At 42.5% G+C, this 18,115-nt stretch overlaps 1 protein-coding gene across 3 annotated transcripts; it reads left to right on the top strand.

The window, feature by feature from the left end:
- The first annotated feature begins 2,462 nt into the window (after positions 1 to 2,462).
- AKAP17A (A-kinase anchoring protein 17A) lies at positions 2,463 to 11,877 on the top strand. 3 transcript variants are annotated; one of them, XM_072849551.1, is made up of 6 exons: positions 2,463 to 2,601; positions 2,987 to 3,118; positions 3,460 to 4,202; positions 6,026 to 6,174; positions 7,297 to 7,537; positions 8,990 to 11,876. In XM_072849551.1, exons 3-6 carry the CDS (start codon positions 3,528 to 3,530, stop codon positions 9,914 to 9,916), a joined length of 1,992 nt encoding a protein of 663 aa, XP_072705652.1. In that variant the 5' UTR covers positions 2,463 to 2,601; positions 2,987 to 3,118; positions 3,460 to 3,527; the 3' UTR covers positions 9,917 to 11,876. The 3 variants fall into 3 exon arrangements, with proteins under 3 accessions (XP_072705652.1, XP_072705650.1, XP_072705651.1); XM_072849549.1 differs by having other exon boundaries at positions 2,987 to 4,202; positions 8,990 to 11,877; XM_072849550.1 differs by having other exon boundaries at positions 2,495 to 2,633; positions 2,987 to 4,202; positions 8,990 to 11,877.
- The last annotated feature ends 6,238 nt before the right edge of the window (positions 11,878 to 18,115 follow it).

The following is an 18,115-nucleotide window of genomic DNA, read 5'->3' as shown; positions in this document are numbered from 1 at the left end:
GTGAAAAAAATAATAATAAAAATGACACATCTGTCCAACGCAGAGGACTGCATTTGAGCAGAGACACTGTTTACCCTTCCTGCACTGCAGTTCTGATGCTTTATTATGTCTTTTTAAAGTTACGTACATTATCACTACTTCTTCTTGCCCATATGTTTTACAATATTAAATGTAATGCTTGTAACAGTTCTTCCGAGTGTATCAGAAAAATAGTCTATGGAAGCTGTCACAGTTGTGCCTGATGTCACGGCATGGGTAACCTCAATTCTGGCATTTTGAAACTTTTCAGAGCATTGATTTAGACTTTTAGTTCAAAATACGGAATATTTATTTATGGCACAGTCTCGGGGGGTGGGACTATCATTATGCACCGGATTCAAAATCTCTGCCGTACGCAGTGTCTCACTGCACTGCTACTGAAACTCTCTGGAACATAACTAGGTCTGCTTTGTGCGCTCCCAAGTGCACGTTTGCAGGAGAAGGTGTGACATACTATGCAGGGGTTCTCAGACTATAAAGCATGAACTATTGCAAACTGTTGTATGGTAGCAGTAGTTCCCAATTCTGCTTTTACACTAGTACTTAACTAAACCATAAAAGAAACAGAGTAGGACCAGCAGTTACCAGCATCTGCTATGTGAAATAGCACCTCTGCACAGTGGTCCCGTTGCAGCTGCTGGGTCGATGGTGACCTCCTGCGCTGAGTGTCTTCATTGATGCTTCAAAGTCATTATTTCCACACAGTGGTTAGCACCAGCCTGCCACCAAAGGTTACTGCAGTCCTGGTTTCTCAAGTGGGGGGAGTTTATCCAAGGTGGGACCCGGTGCCTGTTTTAAAACGCTGGAGCAGGGGCGGGAAGGTGCTGTAGTGGGTGAGTCACCCGACGAGGGCAGGAGGTTGGCAGCAGCAGTAGGAACAGCTCATGGGCTAGGGACAGGCAGCAGGAAATTGAGAGAGGTAGGCGGGGGCATGCAACTACAGTCCCAGTGTTGAAACTGGGGTTCTCGGAGAACGTGGGAGCACACATCTGGAGGGTGGTGGCGCGGGGAACGGAGGCAGGCCTTCCTGTGCCTATGTGGCAACTTCTGCATCCTTCACTTGCGGCGAACCCAAGTATGAGGAATCCGCTGATGGTAAAGCTACAGTGAGAAGCTCTGATATGTTATCTGCAAAATAGTATAAGATCATTTAAGAACTGTACTTGAGGATCTGCTGGCCAATCAAATACTTTGCCTCATTTGTACAGTGGGCAAAGCAGACATGAAAAGCGAACAAGCACAAAATGGACAACTGCCTCCTGTGCCCGTTACTGCAACTCATCCCCCTTTTTTCACTGCTATAAACTGAGGACCAGCGCAGGATGAGAGCACATTCAAGAAATGTGCTTTGGTATGCCTTAAATATTTATTGGTGAACAATTATGTAAAGACACATCAATACTTCCCATATTTCTGTTTCTTCTCCCCATGCAGATGGGGAGAAGAAAGGGAAATCTTTTCCCATTCAGATGCCAGTTGATTAAACAATTCCTAGATATTGAGAACACCAAGAATATGATCCTGTTAAAGACTCGGGCCTCTGAATTCATGTGTCTGCATGCAGATAGCTACTTGTAAACTAGAAGCAGGAGTCAGCTTCCTGACACAGGGGCTTAGAGTCTATCGAGATGCTGTAGGGAATTGGCGATGTCAGCTAAGGTGCGGTAGGTTCAACCCAGGATGTGAGAAGACTCACACCCTCCTAAAGCAGCAGCTGAAAGCCAAGCAGGACCCAGACCCACAGCCCCTAAGATGACACCGAAGGCTCAATTCAGTTGTCTAACTCACATGCCCACTGCCATTTGGGACGCCATAGAGTACCCAGCATAACCTCCAGCTGACAGCGCGGTCAGGTTTCCTGTAGGTCATGTGGCGTATTTTCCAGACCCAGGTACGTAGCTTGGCTATCTCACGGCGTCTCAAAGAGCACTAGTCGCTCATGTTTACGCAACTAAATTACATCTTGTTGATTTGTGCCATTCTTTGATAGATACAGAGTTTGGGTTTGTTTTCAAAAAAAGCACAAACTGTTGGAAGTGCGCGGTAAACAGCAAGTTGGAGGCTACCTTCCCTGGTAGCTGGTGGCCTCGGGCGCCCAGCTCTGCTCTCCACTCGGCAGAGTGCCTTTTGGCGGGGTCCCTGTGCCCTTGCGCCCCAGGCTGTTAGAAGGAAATGGTGAAAGTTTCCTTATTGGAAAACACACCTGCGCACTCTTAGCGGGTGTACGCACCCTGACCACACTATACAGCGCACGTCTTCGTGGCAAAGCAGGGAACAAGGGCCTGCGTCCCACCCAAAAGTCGGCACTGCTCACGCCGCCTTTACGCCTCCACTCTCCCCACTCTCCCGCCGCGCCGCCAGGCGCCGCCCTCATGCCGCTGCCATAGAGAGGGCTACCATAGAGAGCGCGCCCGCCCTCTTGCCGGCCGGGGAGCGTTCCGCCGCGCGGAAGCGGAAGCGGCCGGCGGCGCGCGGAGGGGCAGGGTCCGGTACGGGCCGGGGCCGGCGGCCGTTGCCTGTGGGGCTGACCCGACCCGACCCGCCCCGCCCCGCCGGCTGCGGGTGAGGCGGCGCCGGGAGGATCCCTTCTGGCGGTGGGGGAGGCTGGCGGGGCGCCGCTGGGCTCTGGCGGACGGGGAGCGCGTAGGGGAGCCGGCGGCGGAGGGTGCGGGTAACGCGGCTCAGCCCGGCCCGCCGGGGTCGGGGGCGGCCTTCCCCGCTGGCGTCTTCCCGGGGTCTCGCCCCGCCGCCCGGGCTCCTCCCGCCGGGGGCAGCTGCCGGCCTTCCGGCGGGCGGGTTGTGCGGCCGGTGGTGGTCGCTGGCTCTGGCGTGGCTGGCGGCGCTCCCCCGCCTTGTAGTGCCGCGGGTGCTCAGCGCTGCTCGGAGGGAGGGAGGGCGGTGGGGCTTCAGGCTTTTAAATAGAAGGGACTTTTTTCTCTCGTTGCAGACACCTTCCAAGTCTTTCTGCTGGAGAACGTGGGATCCTCCTCGGCGCTAGCCTGCTGGGCTTTACTGGTTGTTAAGTAGACTTCAGAGTGGTGTGACATCGCTCCGCCGGTCCCTTCCTTCCTGAGAAAGGGTAGCTGCTTTCTGAGCCATCACGTACCAACTTGATGTATTCCTAAGATTGTCATCAGCTTCTTGTTTTTTTTCCTGAGGCCTTACAGAGGTTTAATTACTTATAGGCTCTAGTGGTTACAAAGTAATTTAAGATGTTTTTACTACTCAGTTTTAACTCTCTAATTGACTCTTGTATTAAGAGACGTTGTTTTAACTTGGGAATGGTTAAATGGCCAAAGAATTCAATTATTTACGGATAAGGGCTGTTTTATTTGACTGCTGTTGGCCTGCAACTTAAACTTGCATCTTTTATTTTTTTTATCCTATGCTTTTTCTGTGTTATGGCTGCTGCAACAATAGTTCATGATACGTCAGAAGCTGTAGAGCTCTGTGCTCCCTGTGGGTTATACCTTAAACCCATTACAAAAATGACCATCAGCGTGGCACTTCCTCAGCTGAAACAACCGGGAAAATCCATTTCAAACTGGGAAGTGATGGAAAGATTGAAAGGGATGGTGCAAACTCATCAGTTTTCCACTCTGCGGATTTCTAAAAGCACAATGGATTTCATCCGGTTTGAAGGAGAGGTTGAAAACAAAAGTTTGGTTAAATCTTTTCTGGCATGCCTTGATGGCAAAACAATAAAGCTGAGTGGCTTCTCTGACATTTTAAAAGTCCGTGCTGCGGAATATAAGATTGACTTTCCTACCAGACATGACTGGGACTCGTTTTTCCGTGATGCAAAAGATATGAATGAAACTTTGCCAGGGGAAAGGCCAGATACTATTCACTTAGAGGGCTTACCTTGTAAGTGGTTTGCAGCAAAGGACTCTGGCTCAGAAAAGCCAAGCGAGGAAGTCCTTATAAAAGTTTTCAAGAAGTTTGGAGAAATACGTAATGTGGACATACCCATGCTGGACCCTTATAGAGAAGAAATGACTGGCAGAAATTTTCACACTTTCAGTTTTGGAGGCCATTTAAATTTTGAAGCTTATGTTCAATATCGAGAGTACGCAGGTTTCATTAAGGCCATGAACGCCCTGCGAGGGATGAAGCTGATGTATAAAGGCGATGATGGCAAAGCAGTAGCTTGCAATATAAAGGTGAGAAACTGCAGGGGTTTTTATGGGCACCCATGTGAAAGACCAGGTACAACTAAATGTTACTTCTCTAGTGCTTAAAACCTACATCTGTGCACTGTAGTGATGACAACAGGTGATATGAACAGCACTAATATAGTTCTACGGAACAGCCATAATAGAATTTTTAAAGGAAAATGATGTTGTTAGACTACGTGAACAAAGTGGGTGGGGTTTTTTAACAAGACAGTTCTAGAAATTAGAACTGCTTGATGGAAGGACCAAATGTACAAACATGACCTGCTAAATAGTTTTCAGAAAGTAATATGTATTTATAAATCTTGTCATTTCACTTAAAATTGTAGTTCTGAACAAGTTCAGACATATTTCACCAGAAGGCTGACTTTAAAGTGCATTGTCCTGTCTTGTGTTCACTACAAATAGAAATTTTGGGGGAGAATTTCACAGCCTCTGCATTTGGTCCCTGCATTGGTAACGCGGTCTACCAGACAAGTGTCAGAACTGTGAAGTTCAATAGCATGTGGCCTGTACGGCCTGAGGAATACACAGTGAATAATTAGTGTACTTCACATACAGAAAGGCCCCACAAAAATTTAAACTATAAAGTTAATCTGTAGCACAGTTTCCTGTGAATGCAGTATGCTTAATTCTTAATATTTACATACTGAGTTTTCCAGATCTTTTTTCCTGTAACCTCATTGTCTTAGAAAATACAACTATGACAGGAGAGAACAAAACAGTCTGTTTGGATGTAGTATCTATGAAAGCATGGCCTGAAGAAAACTTGCTTTGATATGTGTGGAGGTGGTCTGTGCATTTACGTATTGGTTGAGTGAAACGTTTGCGGATGTATTTCAGTATGCTCAATAGTAATTCATCAAATCAGCAAGTGTATTTCAGGAAAATGCTTGAGCATTCCTTTGTGTAATGTGGAAACATGCAAATATTCAAGTTGTAGTTTAGTCAGTATAAGTAGAATACTGTAATCTTTTATCTTGTTATCAAAGTTTGTCAGTTGGAGCGTAGAAATTGTTTGTACCTTGACCCTCAAGGTTTTCAAGGGGATGTGAAATTCAAACTGTCACTTACATGCAGGGGATCAGGGTTCCCAAATTTAGTTTGGCCGTGCAAGAGGAAGCATGCCTTCCTGGCAGCTGCCCTGCGGATTGGTAGGAAAGAGAGAGGGCTGTGTTTGCGACTGTGCTGTCAGGACAGATCTCTTTCATACAAGGTCACAAGACCTTGTCTGTTTCTACCTGTCTGTCCTTTTAGCCTGTTAGTGAAACATCATTTTACATAGAGCTAGGTGAATTCAACTGCAGAGTATGCGCTCCTTGTTCTCTGCCCCATGGTTCATGACAATGGGCGTGTGGGAATGTATTACAGACCCCTACCTGCCTGCACATAGGCGGTATCTAGAATGGGAGATTAGGACACCAGGGGTGTGGTGTCTGCTGATGTCCTGTTCCAGTGTGCAGTTGGACATGGCCAAGGTGTGCTCATATGTCCTGGAAGCTGAGTGTTTTCCCAGCAACACTAGGGCTTACTTTTGGATGTCAGACACACACAAAAGTGTAAACTGGTACCCGATTGTGCTAGTGTGCAGGCATTTAGTTCCCAGTTATCTGGTTATAGTACTCTGGTGCTTGCTCTGGGCACATAGAGAAGTTCCCTTTGTTTTGAAAAAGGTTTTATATTTCTGATTGTACTTACGCTGTGGTTTGGATACCTTTGTGCTAGGTTAAAATTGTTGGGGATTGTGTAGGTTATTGGGGACTTTTTTTTTTTTGTGTACTTAAAACTGTTTTCAATTGTATCCTGTAAAGGTTTCTTTTGACTCAACAAAACACCTCAGTGATGCATCAATTAAGAAGCGTCAGCTTGAAAGGCAAAAGCTTCAAGAGCTTGAAAAACAGAGAGAAGAACAAAAACGTAGAGAGAAAGAAGCTGAGGAAAAACAAAAAGAGGAAGAAAGGTATTTATTGCTTATTGCTCAGTTATATCTTTAACAATCAGGCATAACAAAACTGTAGTTGCTCCTTCATATCAGCATCAATAGATAGAAAATAACTAAACACAAGTTTCCTTTCAAAGTTCTACTTCTGTAGCTAAAGTAAAGCACTTAAAACCGAATGAGAATATTACGGTGCTTTTGAGGAAATAGGGTTCAGGGATTATGAAATTTGGAGAAGAGTTTTACACTTTTTTTTTTCCCCTCGAACTTCAATTACAAGAACTGGGAACTTACTTGATATGTAGTCATTCTGATGGAGAAATGTGCATTGTAAATTGAGAACAGAAAATAACGCACTAATTCTACTACTAAGTAACTTCGATATTATAAAGCTCATTTGTTCTTAACATCAGTATTTTTCCAGGAAAGGGATGGGATACAAGTGTATCTTAACAGTGACATTTTAAGAAAATGTATAGGGGTGCAAATGTCATAAGACAGCTCTTCAGAATATGAACACAAATGGAGCAAATTGTTTCAGAAGTTGTATGTATCATTTGCCTTGATGTGTATAAATTCTCATTGTTTAATGTTTAGATATTAAACAGTTTCTGAAACTGCAAGGTTACTTAGATTATCACTAATGCTTATGTTCAGTTCAAAGTATTAAATCTGCAAAATACTCAAATTTCCTAAAAATCATGCCATTAGACACCTGATCTTGGAAACCCTCGGCCTTTTACATAAGCTACCATTTTGTCCTAATGACTGAAATAAAAACCACCGACCCCTGCACACATTAACTGGCTTGGTAATTTTCTTCTCACTATGATGATTCACTGCCCAGCTGCCTGATGCATTGTTATTGTCTCCGGTCAAACTGGTTTTAAAAAAATAGGTTTTTGTTGTAGCTGTGTTTTATGTTTGGATTCCAACTTGTTTTTAAATATTGAGAGGCTGATGATTGTTTGCTATCACAACTAATGGTTAAAATGTTCACCACTTTCTACTTCTGCTTTTCAGTAATCAGCAAGACTTACTTAGAAACAAATTTACTCAAAGTACAAAATATATTTTTACATAGAGTAGGAGTCTAAAATTGTACCTTCCCTAGAGAAGGTAAAAATATTAATCTCTTTTTAGGAAGCAGAGAGAGCTTGAAGAATATGAGAGAGAGAGAAAAAGAGAAGAAAAGTTGCGCAAGAGAGAACAGAAACAGAAAGATCGTGAAGTTCGACGAAACAAAAAACAACTTGAAAAGCTTCAAGCTGAAGAACAGAAAAAGCTGCAAGAGAAGATAAAGTTAGAAGAAAGGAAGCTCCTGTTAGCTCAGAGAAATCTGCAGTCCATTAGACTAATTGCAGAACTCCTAAGCAGAGCAAAGGTAACTTCAATATTTATTTCAGAAGCTAATGAAGAACCCAGCAGAACAAAGCCTTTTACTGACTTGAGAGGGGGTGGGGAGCGCTGCTCATTAAACAATAGACTTAGTACGTCTCCAGATGCTATTTCTTAGACCAAAAATGCAAAAAAGTGCAATGAAACAGTATTTCACCCTTGGTAAAATATGCACATATAGGTAAATGGAAGAGTGAACTTGAACCTGTAGTCCTGAATAGCATTTTTTGCCTGTAAACTAATTGGCAGGCTTGCTCTTAAGTCTGTAAAAGAATGTGTAAGCATGATAAAGTGAACTAAACACAGAGGGTAAGATGCGAGACTCCTTATTTCTAATTCCAGTTTTGATGCTGTTTCCCATCTGGCTTTCAGCAGTTCCCTTAACTAATCTTTGCAGTTTAAGAGAATGAGCTTTCATTATTTGATGTTTGAAAATGTGCAGAATGATTTTTCTGTTGGAAAAGTACTGTCAGCTAAGGTTTTGAATGTTAGATCCTGTCTCTCTAACAGTATTGCTATTTTTCACTGAAACAAATGTCATTTGTTTAAGACTTGGATAAAGTCAAGTTAAGGTGTAATGTAATGCACGTTAAGTATTTTCTGTAGAAATAAAAAACTGTGTGGCAAAGCACAGTTTTTTCTTTCCTTGATTCCAGTGTACCTCAGGAGTGTTTTTTGAACTCATACAGTGCTATGTGGTCAGTTATATGCTAGGAGAATGGCGAAATACTTCTTGCAGGCTTTGTAACTTTGCAGCTGTGAAATAGAAAGATTGTCTGATAAAATAGAGCAGTGTGTTTCACTCCCAGAATTTTGAGGTCTACACTAAGCCATTTGTCTGGGTCAGAATAAAAAAAAAAAGTTTGAACCTTCTTTTTCAGTATCATGAGTTTCTAAAGTGGATGAGAAAATGAGAATCAGTTTCTTCATAGTATGTGTCTTTATTTGCTGGTTTTTATGGACTCATTGTAAAGTCATCTACGAACCACAGATTCCAATCATGTAAAATAAATTCACGTTTTAAATTTGACTGAAACCTTCAAGTGTTGACCCTGATACATGTATTTTAATACTTCAAATTTCACATGAGGTTCTAGCTTGTATGTTACTCTCATCGTATTAAGGAGCTGTAAAGACCAAGCTTTGTTTTTGCCTTGTGAAACAGCTAGGATGAAACATGCTCAAAAGTTTGTGGACTAATACTAATGTTTCACCTTACAACAGTTGTGTGTTAGTGAGCTTTTTTGTTTGGTTGGTTTTGTTTTTTTTCCCTTTAAGAGGGAAACAACTGTTTTATTCTGGGATGGTTAAGTTCTGTTTGTTAGATTTTATTTTCTTGCCATATTGCTGCTTTTGTGTTATGGTATAACTTGTAAGCATGAGCAGGTCTGTAAATATTTTTTTGTTTACTCTTACATTCCCTTTGACTATCTTTCAGACAGTAAAGCTTTTGGAGCAAGAACATAATGAAGAAAAGATTCGTCTTCAGCAGCTCGAGGAGAGACGAAGGCTTCAGGAGGCTGAGCTCAAACGTGTGGAAGAGGAAAAAGAGAGAGCACTGGGGTTACAGAGGAAAGAAAAGGAACTGAGGGAGAAACTACTGAACAATCTTCTGAGCAAGAAAATGGATGCACTTAATCAAAACAAAGAAGAAGCTGAAGCATCTCAGTCTGACATGCCGAAAACCCCTAGTGGTGTTCCACACACTGTGTCATCCAGCTGCATCACTTCTACCTCAGGACAGGCCGTTACAGGCAAACTGGCTCCTGGCTCTCAAAGAGAAGTAGCATCCTCTGAGAGTGTAAACACTCAATGCAAGTACTTGAATGGCAACATTCATGACAAAGTTCATGTCAAAGAAGGTCAGAAACTTCATACCACAAACTCTGAGAGGTGTTCTGAGATAAGAAGTTCAGGGGTACTTTCATGTGTTCCTGCCAGTAACCAGCAGCAGAAGAGCCTCTCTAGCTATGACCAGAATACCTGCAGGAAGGACTCACACTGTGAGCAGGGCAAACGTAGCACAGAGCCAAGGAGAAGAAAGAGCCGTTCATGTAGCAGCATAAACACTGATGAGAGTAAGGGTAAACGGGAGAGGAGCAGACACGGAAGAGATGCGAGTTATCAGGATGAAAAGCGCAGGAAAGAAAGGAGGTATTATAGACACTCTAGCAGAAGTTACAGTCCTCGACATAGTCCTCGTCGAAGAAGTGTAAGCCCCAGACGTTCACGTTACAGAAGAACTCGCAGTAGCGAACGTAAACGAGACAGAAGAGAAAGAAGTCATAGTAGCAGAAGCGTGAGCAGGAGACGAAGGCACCGGAGGAGATCACTGAGTAAGCAAAGGAGTACTTGGAGTGGGTAGTGGAGACCATGGCTCCTTGGAAAGGCTGTGGTTGGACAAAAGGGCCAGAAAGTTGTAAACAAGACCTTGTCGGTGTGACTGCTATAGAAAACACATTTGTTTCAACCCATGCTTAACTTGCATCTAGTCCCTGAAATCAAGAAAATGGATGCCTGATTTTTTGACGTTCCTTCGTGCTTTGTTGTGTCTTTCTAGGTTTCTACCACAATGTAGGTCTAACCACCTGTTGCTTGTGCTCGAGTTCCTACAGTGCTAAAAGCCAACCTGTTTTTTAGTTTTCTAGACCTTAATTTTAGTCGATTTAGTTTTTATCTCTGTATCACCTATTTGGCTTGAGAAGTACTTGGTGCCGGTTGTAGGAACTCCAGATGTGACAAGCTATTACATACAGATTTGATTTAAAATGCTTTCTGGTGCATTCAATGAAATCACATTTAACAAAGTAGAGTTTTTGCTGATTGCGATGGATAGCAGGACTTTCATACAGTTCTTAAAACTGACTATAAAGATGTGCAGGATATCTTTTAAACTGCTATGATTCCTTCATATGTCTGTATGGTGCCAAGCTTGGTGGCCCAAATTATTCTGGCATGTAATGCCATTTGTATAATAATACTTTCCATGTAAGAGAGGCACACTGATGTAGGAAGTAAGAAGCAGTGGTAAAATGGTTGAAAAATTGTTCTGTTATTTTGTTGACATATTTGGCTTTGTAATTACTTCAGGTGGCATAGAGCCACTTGAAGCATTTTTTCAGGTACATACAGAGCTAGCCATTGTCTTTTGAAAAAGGGGCCTTCTTGCTAAATTATTTTTACTTGTGATGTTGGAAAGTAAGGCTGCAGTCCCTCTTGTTAAATCCATTTAAGAATACTTTTGCTTCTAAAATGCAGCTCAGGAATATTAAAAGCTATAACATTACAGTGAAAGAGTTTATTTTGCCTTTTTATGGTAAAATTAAAAAGTAAACTGTTTCCAGTGAACTGAAGTTGCTGTTTTCATATGTCAGTATATTAAAATCTGCAGAAGTGTTGTATGAGAACCCATTTGTTGAAAAAATCACTTGACACATTTGAATAATGAAGCTCAGCCACTCTTCTTGATGGTCCTGTTACGTACAGCTATATCAACTGTTGATTCAGCAGGACGTGTGCTCCTTATCTACAACCTTCAGATGCCATTTCCCTCACACTGATGCATCAAATCAAAGTGCATCCCTTTCCTGGAGCGCCTGAGGAGCACATTGGTGCTGCAGCTCAGCTGGATCCCTGGCTGGCTGAGTTTGTCTGCGTTGCTTTCAGTGAATCCATGCGGGGTTTGTTTCTTACTAGACCATGCTGCTGAAATCTTTGTAGTTACTAGCTGTGGAAAGAAAAGGTAGACATTCTTTATCTTGGTGGCAATTTATGTTTTTAAAGATCTCCAATTAATTATGTTACTTCTCAAGTTTTTGTGACTTCTCTTGTGAGTTTCACCACTGTCTTGGGGGCTGAGAGCTAGACTGATTTGTCTAATCATCCCAACACTACCAATCTCTTGAATTCTGAGCAGTTGCTTTCTGTGGAGAGTTCATTTTTCTATCTTTGTTAAAGTATTAAGAGCCTATATACCTGAAGATGACTTCACCTTTAGTAATGATTCAGCTAAAATCCAATCTAATGTTGTTTGCAAGTATTTGATAAGGCTGGTGGGATACCTGTTTGTAAATGCATGCCATTCTGTTTAGCCTGTTCTTAAATACTGACACACTATCCATGGTAACACCACTTTTTTAAAAAAAGTGTATTCTATCTGCAGTTATGTGGGAAGTTTAAGTAATGGCTGTACCAGTGTCTTTGAGCTCAGGATTAGATTCTTACCAGTATTTCTGCAGAATATTTCTACTGTGGATTTCCACTGGGATAGATATGTTGGGTGGGGGGTCTTGATGATGTATTATGTAAGTAATTGGGGAGATGCTAGTTTATAGTGCTACTTTCAGGAAGTCATCAAGCTATGAATGCAGTGTCATTGCCAAGAGTGGAAGCAGTTAAAGCAGTGGCAGTCACCAAAAAGTGCTGGAGTCATACTAGAAGAATCCAACAGGTAGTATTAGTTGATAACAAAAATGACTGTGCTTGATAGGTTTTTTTGCTTCAGAGAAGGTGCCAAGAGCAGGTTTCATATCCCACCCTGAAATGATTAAATTCCATAAGTTCCCTGATGTTTAGGGCAATTTCTGAGGCCAGAGAAGATAATTGTGGGAAGGATGTTCAGCTGTCAGACTTTGATAATTGTTCAGCTTAACACACCATATCCAGCACTGGCTTCATACAATGTCCTAAAAGTGCAGTAACGTAAAGTAACTCAGTTGTTTATAGTGCTTGTATTATTTCTTCTTTTCACAGCAGCTTCAGGAAGAAAAGCCTGAAAGTGCTTTGAAGCTACTTGCAAATGCTTACTTTCCAAAATGCAGAGGGAATGTGGAAGAAGTCCTCTTTCAGCCAGCCAGCTGAACCCAATCAAATTAAAACTCCTAGTACCTAAAGCTGCCCAGTAACTGCTCATTGCAGAGTTTTATCTAGTCTAACACTTAGCAGTATTGTTGCTTCAAGGTATGTGTTTTGCATCAAAGCTCTCCAAAATCTTTTCAGCGCTGAATCCTCTGAAATGGATATTGCGTCATGTGTCCTTGTACTGGGTCTGGCTGTGATGGAGTTAAGTTTCTTCATAGCTGCTGGTATGGTGCTGTGTTTTGGATTTGTGACAAACAGTGTTAATAACACACCAATGCTTTACTTATTGCAGGGCCGTGCTTGCACAGTGTCAAGGCCTTCACCATTTCCCATTTTATGCACAGCCCCCGAATGGGTAGGCTGAAGCTGGGAGGCAACACAGCTGGGACAGCTGACCCCAACTGACCAAAGGGATATCCTGTGCCATATAACATCATGCTCAACAGTAAAAACAGGGGCTTTTATTTTTCTAAGGTAGCCATTGCTCCAAGACTGGCTGGGCATCAGTTTGCTTGTGGCCTTCATTGATGATGGGCTTTGAACTGCAAGGAAACTTGAAAAGAGTTGAAACTGTAATCTTTTAATAAGGTCACAAATATAAATTATGCCATGCCCAATGTAATTTATTCAAGTTTTTATTATGGCTGAGGTATGTGCTTGTACTACAGCAAAAACCTCGCTGATGCACTAACATAAATAATATAATTTTTGATAGTAAACAGTTGCTCTTTGTTCTGTATTGATTGTAAGTCAGTACATTTCTATCAAGTATCTTCTAGGGGTCTTAGTGTTTCAAATGAAAGAACCTAGGTATCCTAGCCTAACAGGCGTTATAATGGCTTCTAGAAGGCGAAGTACCGAAGTTATCGATATTTTTCCCTACTCTGGAAGAATGTTGTGATGCTGATTGCTTAAATCTTAACACGATTGCTTGGATTTGCAAGACTGACTTTCAGGAGCTGTCTAAAAGCAGATAAAATTAGTTGGTCTTTTTTCTTCCATTTCAGTGTATGTCTGTTGAGTGACCTTGAGTTCATATGAAAAGATAAGTATTTAATGTCTGTCCTTTGCTGTTTTAGCTGCTTTAAAGCAATGTCCTTTTGAAATGGACTTCAAGCTTTGATCAACAAACTTCAGTCTAATTAATGAAGGAGTTCCAATAATCCACACTACTGTTCTTGTTTAATTATTAAATTTACAGTGCTTAAATCACACTGCAGTCACAGGCTCTGATATAAATGTTAAGGAAACTGAAGAATATACGATTTAGCAACTAATACTTATCAAAGACATACCAAACTAATAAATACTTCTGAAACATTGAATTTCTCTTGGTATGGTTGAGTATTGGATAGAGTCTGACTTAGGTACTATGCTACCACTACTTTCAGACCCTTAGCTGCTAGAAATCCAATCCAATGAGAATGTCTGCAAAGATACCTGGCTATTTACTTCTGAAACTGGTCAGTGAGGATTATGTACCAGTAGTAACCTGAATCTCTGCCTAGGCTTGTCATGAGTTGCGTGTTACTTATGTCTCATTGCATCAAAGTTACATATCTTATTCCATTTGTCTGTCAATATTCAGGGTTTGGTTTTGTTTTGGTGGCTTTGTTCCCCTGGGCTGTAAGCAGGAATATAGATTTATTCACTGTTTTTATCAGAACATCAAGAATCTGGGTAAGCAAGACTGTAAGTCTTTGTTTCTTCTCCGTTAGACTACTATTTGAAAAGTTGGAGCCTGGATGTCAGCTTTCATCTTGACTGAACGCATGGCAGCCCCAGGGGTATAGGGTAGAGTCGGGGAAAGAAATCCTTGAAGATGATGGAAGACTTCAGTACAAGTCATTCCTCCAAAAGTGTTAAGCTTGCCATGCATTTGACTTCTGGGTTTTTTTTTGTTTTTTTTTTTTTGTCCTGCTTTCAGACTCTGGAGCTCTTCCTGTGCCATTGCAAAGCCAAGAACTCAAATAGTTCCCAGCTTCTTGCCCTGTGTCAGGCAGCCACACTTGTCAATTTTAAGCTTACTTTAAGATCAGTTGCTGGGGAAAGCGCAGGTTCACTCTTTACTGGTATGGTTTTTTTTCCTTCAGTACTGGAAAAATTTCTTCAGTGAGCAGGACTGGTGTGAATCCCATTAGGCCATGGATAGGGTGACTCCACAGTACAGCACTGTGTTCATGCCTGCTGGAAAGCTGTGGCAGCAGTGAGAGAGACCTCTGAGCCCTATTGTGCTTACTGAGTCCCAAGAAATGCCCAGGGTTTCTTCCAATGTTCTGCCTCTGTTCTTGAGTCTTAAGTCGCATGATGAGACAGGAAGAGAGTTTTCTCAGTTGTCAGGATGCACCTCTCTTCTTGCATTTGGCTCCAGGAGAGATTTCACATCTGTCACCACAGAACAGAGTGTCTCCCTTTTGTCCTCATAGAGGTGTCGGAGGATAGGATCAAGCCAGTGGGAACCCACCTTGCTCTTGAGGATGTGTAGGGTTCAGAAGTGTATTAATCATCTAATGATAGAAGGCAGCGGGTGACCTCTTAGTGTTTGAGGATGAGGACCCTGCTCATCACAGACTGCTTGCAGCAAGGTCTGAGCTGAAGGGGGCGGGAACGTTGTGGGCCAAAGCTCCTGAGCCTCCCTGTGCTGTGCAGGAGCTGGTGCATGCTGTCCCTGCATGTGCTGTTGCCTCACTGTGGCTGTTGGCAATGGCAGCCAGGAGTGGTTTTCCTGCAGCCCTTGTTAAGCAAAGAAGAACATGAGCCTCAAAAGGGTAAGAAATCCAAGTTCCTGTTGCTATGGACAGTGTTACCACATGGTCCAGTTCTGATCTTTAAAGAAGAATGTCTTCTCTTGTTTCTGTCTGAGGGCTGATGAGCCTCTGCACTTAGCAGCCTTTTGGCCCGCAATTTTATTTTTATCTCCATGTCTCAGCCTGCACTAGGTGACTCAGGAAGCAGCTTATTCAACAGAAACTACACCTTCTCCACAGGGGCAAGGCCAAGCCCTTCAATATGATTGTTGTGGTGCTTTCTGCCTGCTTTGGTAAAGTAATTTTGATAATGTGCGAGTCATATTGCTGTAAGTAATTGATATTAGTAAGAAGTGGTTACCAAAGCTGTGACCATATCCGTGTTTTTTTCTAATTGACTCTACATTTGCAGAGTAATCTATTCAATGACCTAGAATAAGGGTATATGCGTGATTAGGTATGCATATAAAAAACATTTGATATGTTATCTGGAAGCATCGTTTTGAAAGCTATTAGAGAAAATGAGAACTTTTGCAGTGGCTCCCAAAATTGGGAGCCCAGGACTGTACCAGGGACTGCAAGGCTATAAACGCAAACCAGTGAGAGTTGATCACTGATCAGTGCTACCTGGACATGACACCAGTGTCAGCTTTAGGGGAGTTCTTGAACATGAATAGGATTGTGTAACAGACTATTGCAGCTGCTCATGTTTGATAGCAGAGGTAGAGATGTAGTTAAATTCTATATAAGACAGCAATTAAACCAACTAGTTTGGCAGATGCTGTAATTCATAAATGGGTGAGCAAAATCGACCACTGATGTCTTGTATTGCTATCCAAGTTAAGGGGGTTTTTAATTATAAGTAAGAGGAAATATATGTATTGCCTGTATTTTGATCTGGTATCCTGCCTTTGAGGTCTGGTTATAATCTGGATACAACACCCATTTCATTAAGCTTATGTTGCACTCTGTTGATCTGGCCCTTCCCCAGCCCAATGAACATGTTATTTGCAGAATGTGTCTTTTGCTTCTTCATAATAAATTTGCAGAGTTGTTGCTAGTGTTTGTATAAAGCAGCAATCTAGTTACAGTTTATCCTTCAGAACTGGGTGTGCAGAATGGATCCCTCTAGTGTCTTACATTCCTACATGTGTAAATATTATTGTTGTTAAAAGGAAGGGTACCTCTATTTTTTTTGTACTTACTCTGATACTGGGCTCTTGTGGCTTGTTTGAAATGGTATGCACCACCATCCTTTATTCTTTAATCACAGCACAGAAAATGAATTTGATATGGTTCCCCCTCGCATGCTGCATCCCCAGAATAATTCTCCTGCTGCCTCACAAAAAAAAAAATCATAGATTAGCTCAAACAAATGCTTTGCCATAGTAGTAGGTTATAAAACTTTTGAAAGTCTAAGGCTGATTGGAATTGTTGTCTAATTGATACCTAATTTAGTCGCATGTGCACTGTGGCACCTGCGAAGTGAGCTCTACCTGCTCTGGATGGCATGCCCAGGAGTGCTGTCCTTGAAACTGGACTATTTGTCGGACAATATGAAGGGGTAATGGTGTGGTAGCATCACAGTCACTTCCAGATAGCAGTCTCAACCTGCCAACAAAGTGTCTGAACAAGAATTGATCACCCTCAGACCAGGTCTTCCCTGCAATTCTGCATACAATCCTGGACATGTGTCTGTAAGTGCTCTAAGGAATTGCCTTGCTGTGTCTGTTACTTTCTACCTTAACTGCAAAAGGGAAGGGCTGGCAAAGTCTTTCTCTTCTGCTCACTGGACCTGACATGGCTTGTTATCACGGTTTAACCCCAGCTGGCAACTAAGCCCCACCCAGCCGCTTGCTCGCTCCCCCTTGGTGGGATGGGGGAGAGAATTGGAAAATTGAGAAAACGCATGGGTTGAGATAAAGACAGTTTAATAGGTAAAGCAAAAGCCACACACACAAGCAAAGCAAAACAAGGAATTCATTCACTACTTCCCATGGGCAGGCAGGTGTTCAGCCATCTCCAGGAAAGCAGGGCTCCATCATGCGTAATGGTGACTTGGGAAGACAAATGCCATAACTGAACATCCCCCCCTTCCTTCTTCTTCCCCCAGCTTTATATACTGAGCATGACATCATATGGTATGGAATAGCCCTTTGGCCAGTTGGGGTCAGCTGTCCCAGCTGTGTCCCCTCCCAACTCCTTGTGCCCCCCCAGCCTCCTCGCTGGTGGGGTGGGGTGAGGAGCAGAAAAGGCCTTGCCTTTGTGTAAGCACTGCTCAGCAGTAACTAAAACATCTCTGTGTGATCAACACTGTTTCCAGCAGAAATCCAAAACATAGCCCCATGCTAGCTACTATGAAGAAAATTAACTCTATCCCAGCCAAAACCAGCACACTTGCAAACAGCATAAGGCCATAAAAAAACATTTGAGGTGAGCCACTAGGTAAAAGGACTTCAGGGGTGCTTGCCCATGCCAAGCCAAGGGAATGCTTCTTTCTGAAGCTCTCTTTTTGAAGAAATGGAGGAGAGGATTATCAGATTAGCAAGTGTAAAATGGCCTGTGCAAGGCAGTTGCATGTCCGCTGATTGCCTTTGTGATGCTTGACAGAGCACAAGTCATTTCTGATGTGAGAGCCTGCCTTAGCTGCTGTCCATCTTGGTTTTCTTTTTGCATCTCTCTCTCTTTAAAGTTTCGGCCTCTACTGTTTTTAGCTAGTGAACCTGTCTGTCCTCAGGGAGACTATGCCTTTTATCTGCTGGGACCTTCCTCTGACAGAGATCTCAATGAATATTTGGTTGAATTATTTGTTGAGAGATTACTTGCAGGCCAGGAAGTTAAACCAAGAACAACTCTGGATTGCTTGTGATGGACTTCAAAAGACATTTTCAGTCAGTTTTTACTATAAGGAAAACTGAAGAGAAGGGAGGGTTTACTTAAAGAATGAGCTGGGTATA

The sequence above is a fragment of the Ciconia boyciana genome, chromosome 1, assembly GCF_034638445.1.
Source record: "Ciconia boyciana chromosome 1, ASM3463844v1, whole genome shotgun sequence".
Taxonomy (NCBI): domain Eukaryota; kingdom Metazoa; phylum Chordata; class Aves; order Ciconiiformes; family Ciconiidae; genus Ciconia; species Ciconia boyciana.
The sequence above is the reverse complement of the archived record's forward strand: the minus strand, read 5'-3'. Positions and strand labels throughout refer to the sequence as shown.

Coding starts and splice junctions, on each gene's coding strand:
- AKAP17A (XM_072849549.1), top strand. CDS start 3,441: ATGGCTGCTGCAACAATAGTTCATGATACGTCAGAAGCTGTAGAGCTC. Junction 4,203..6,025: donor CAGTAGCTTGCAATATAAAG/GTGAGAAACTGC, acceptor TATCCTGTAAAG/GTTTCTTTTGACTCAACAAA. Junction 7,538..8,989: donor AACTCCTAAGCAGAGCAAAG/GTAACTTCAATA, acceptor ACTATCTTTCAG/ACAGTAAAGCTTTTGGAGCA.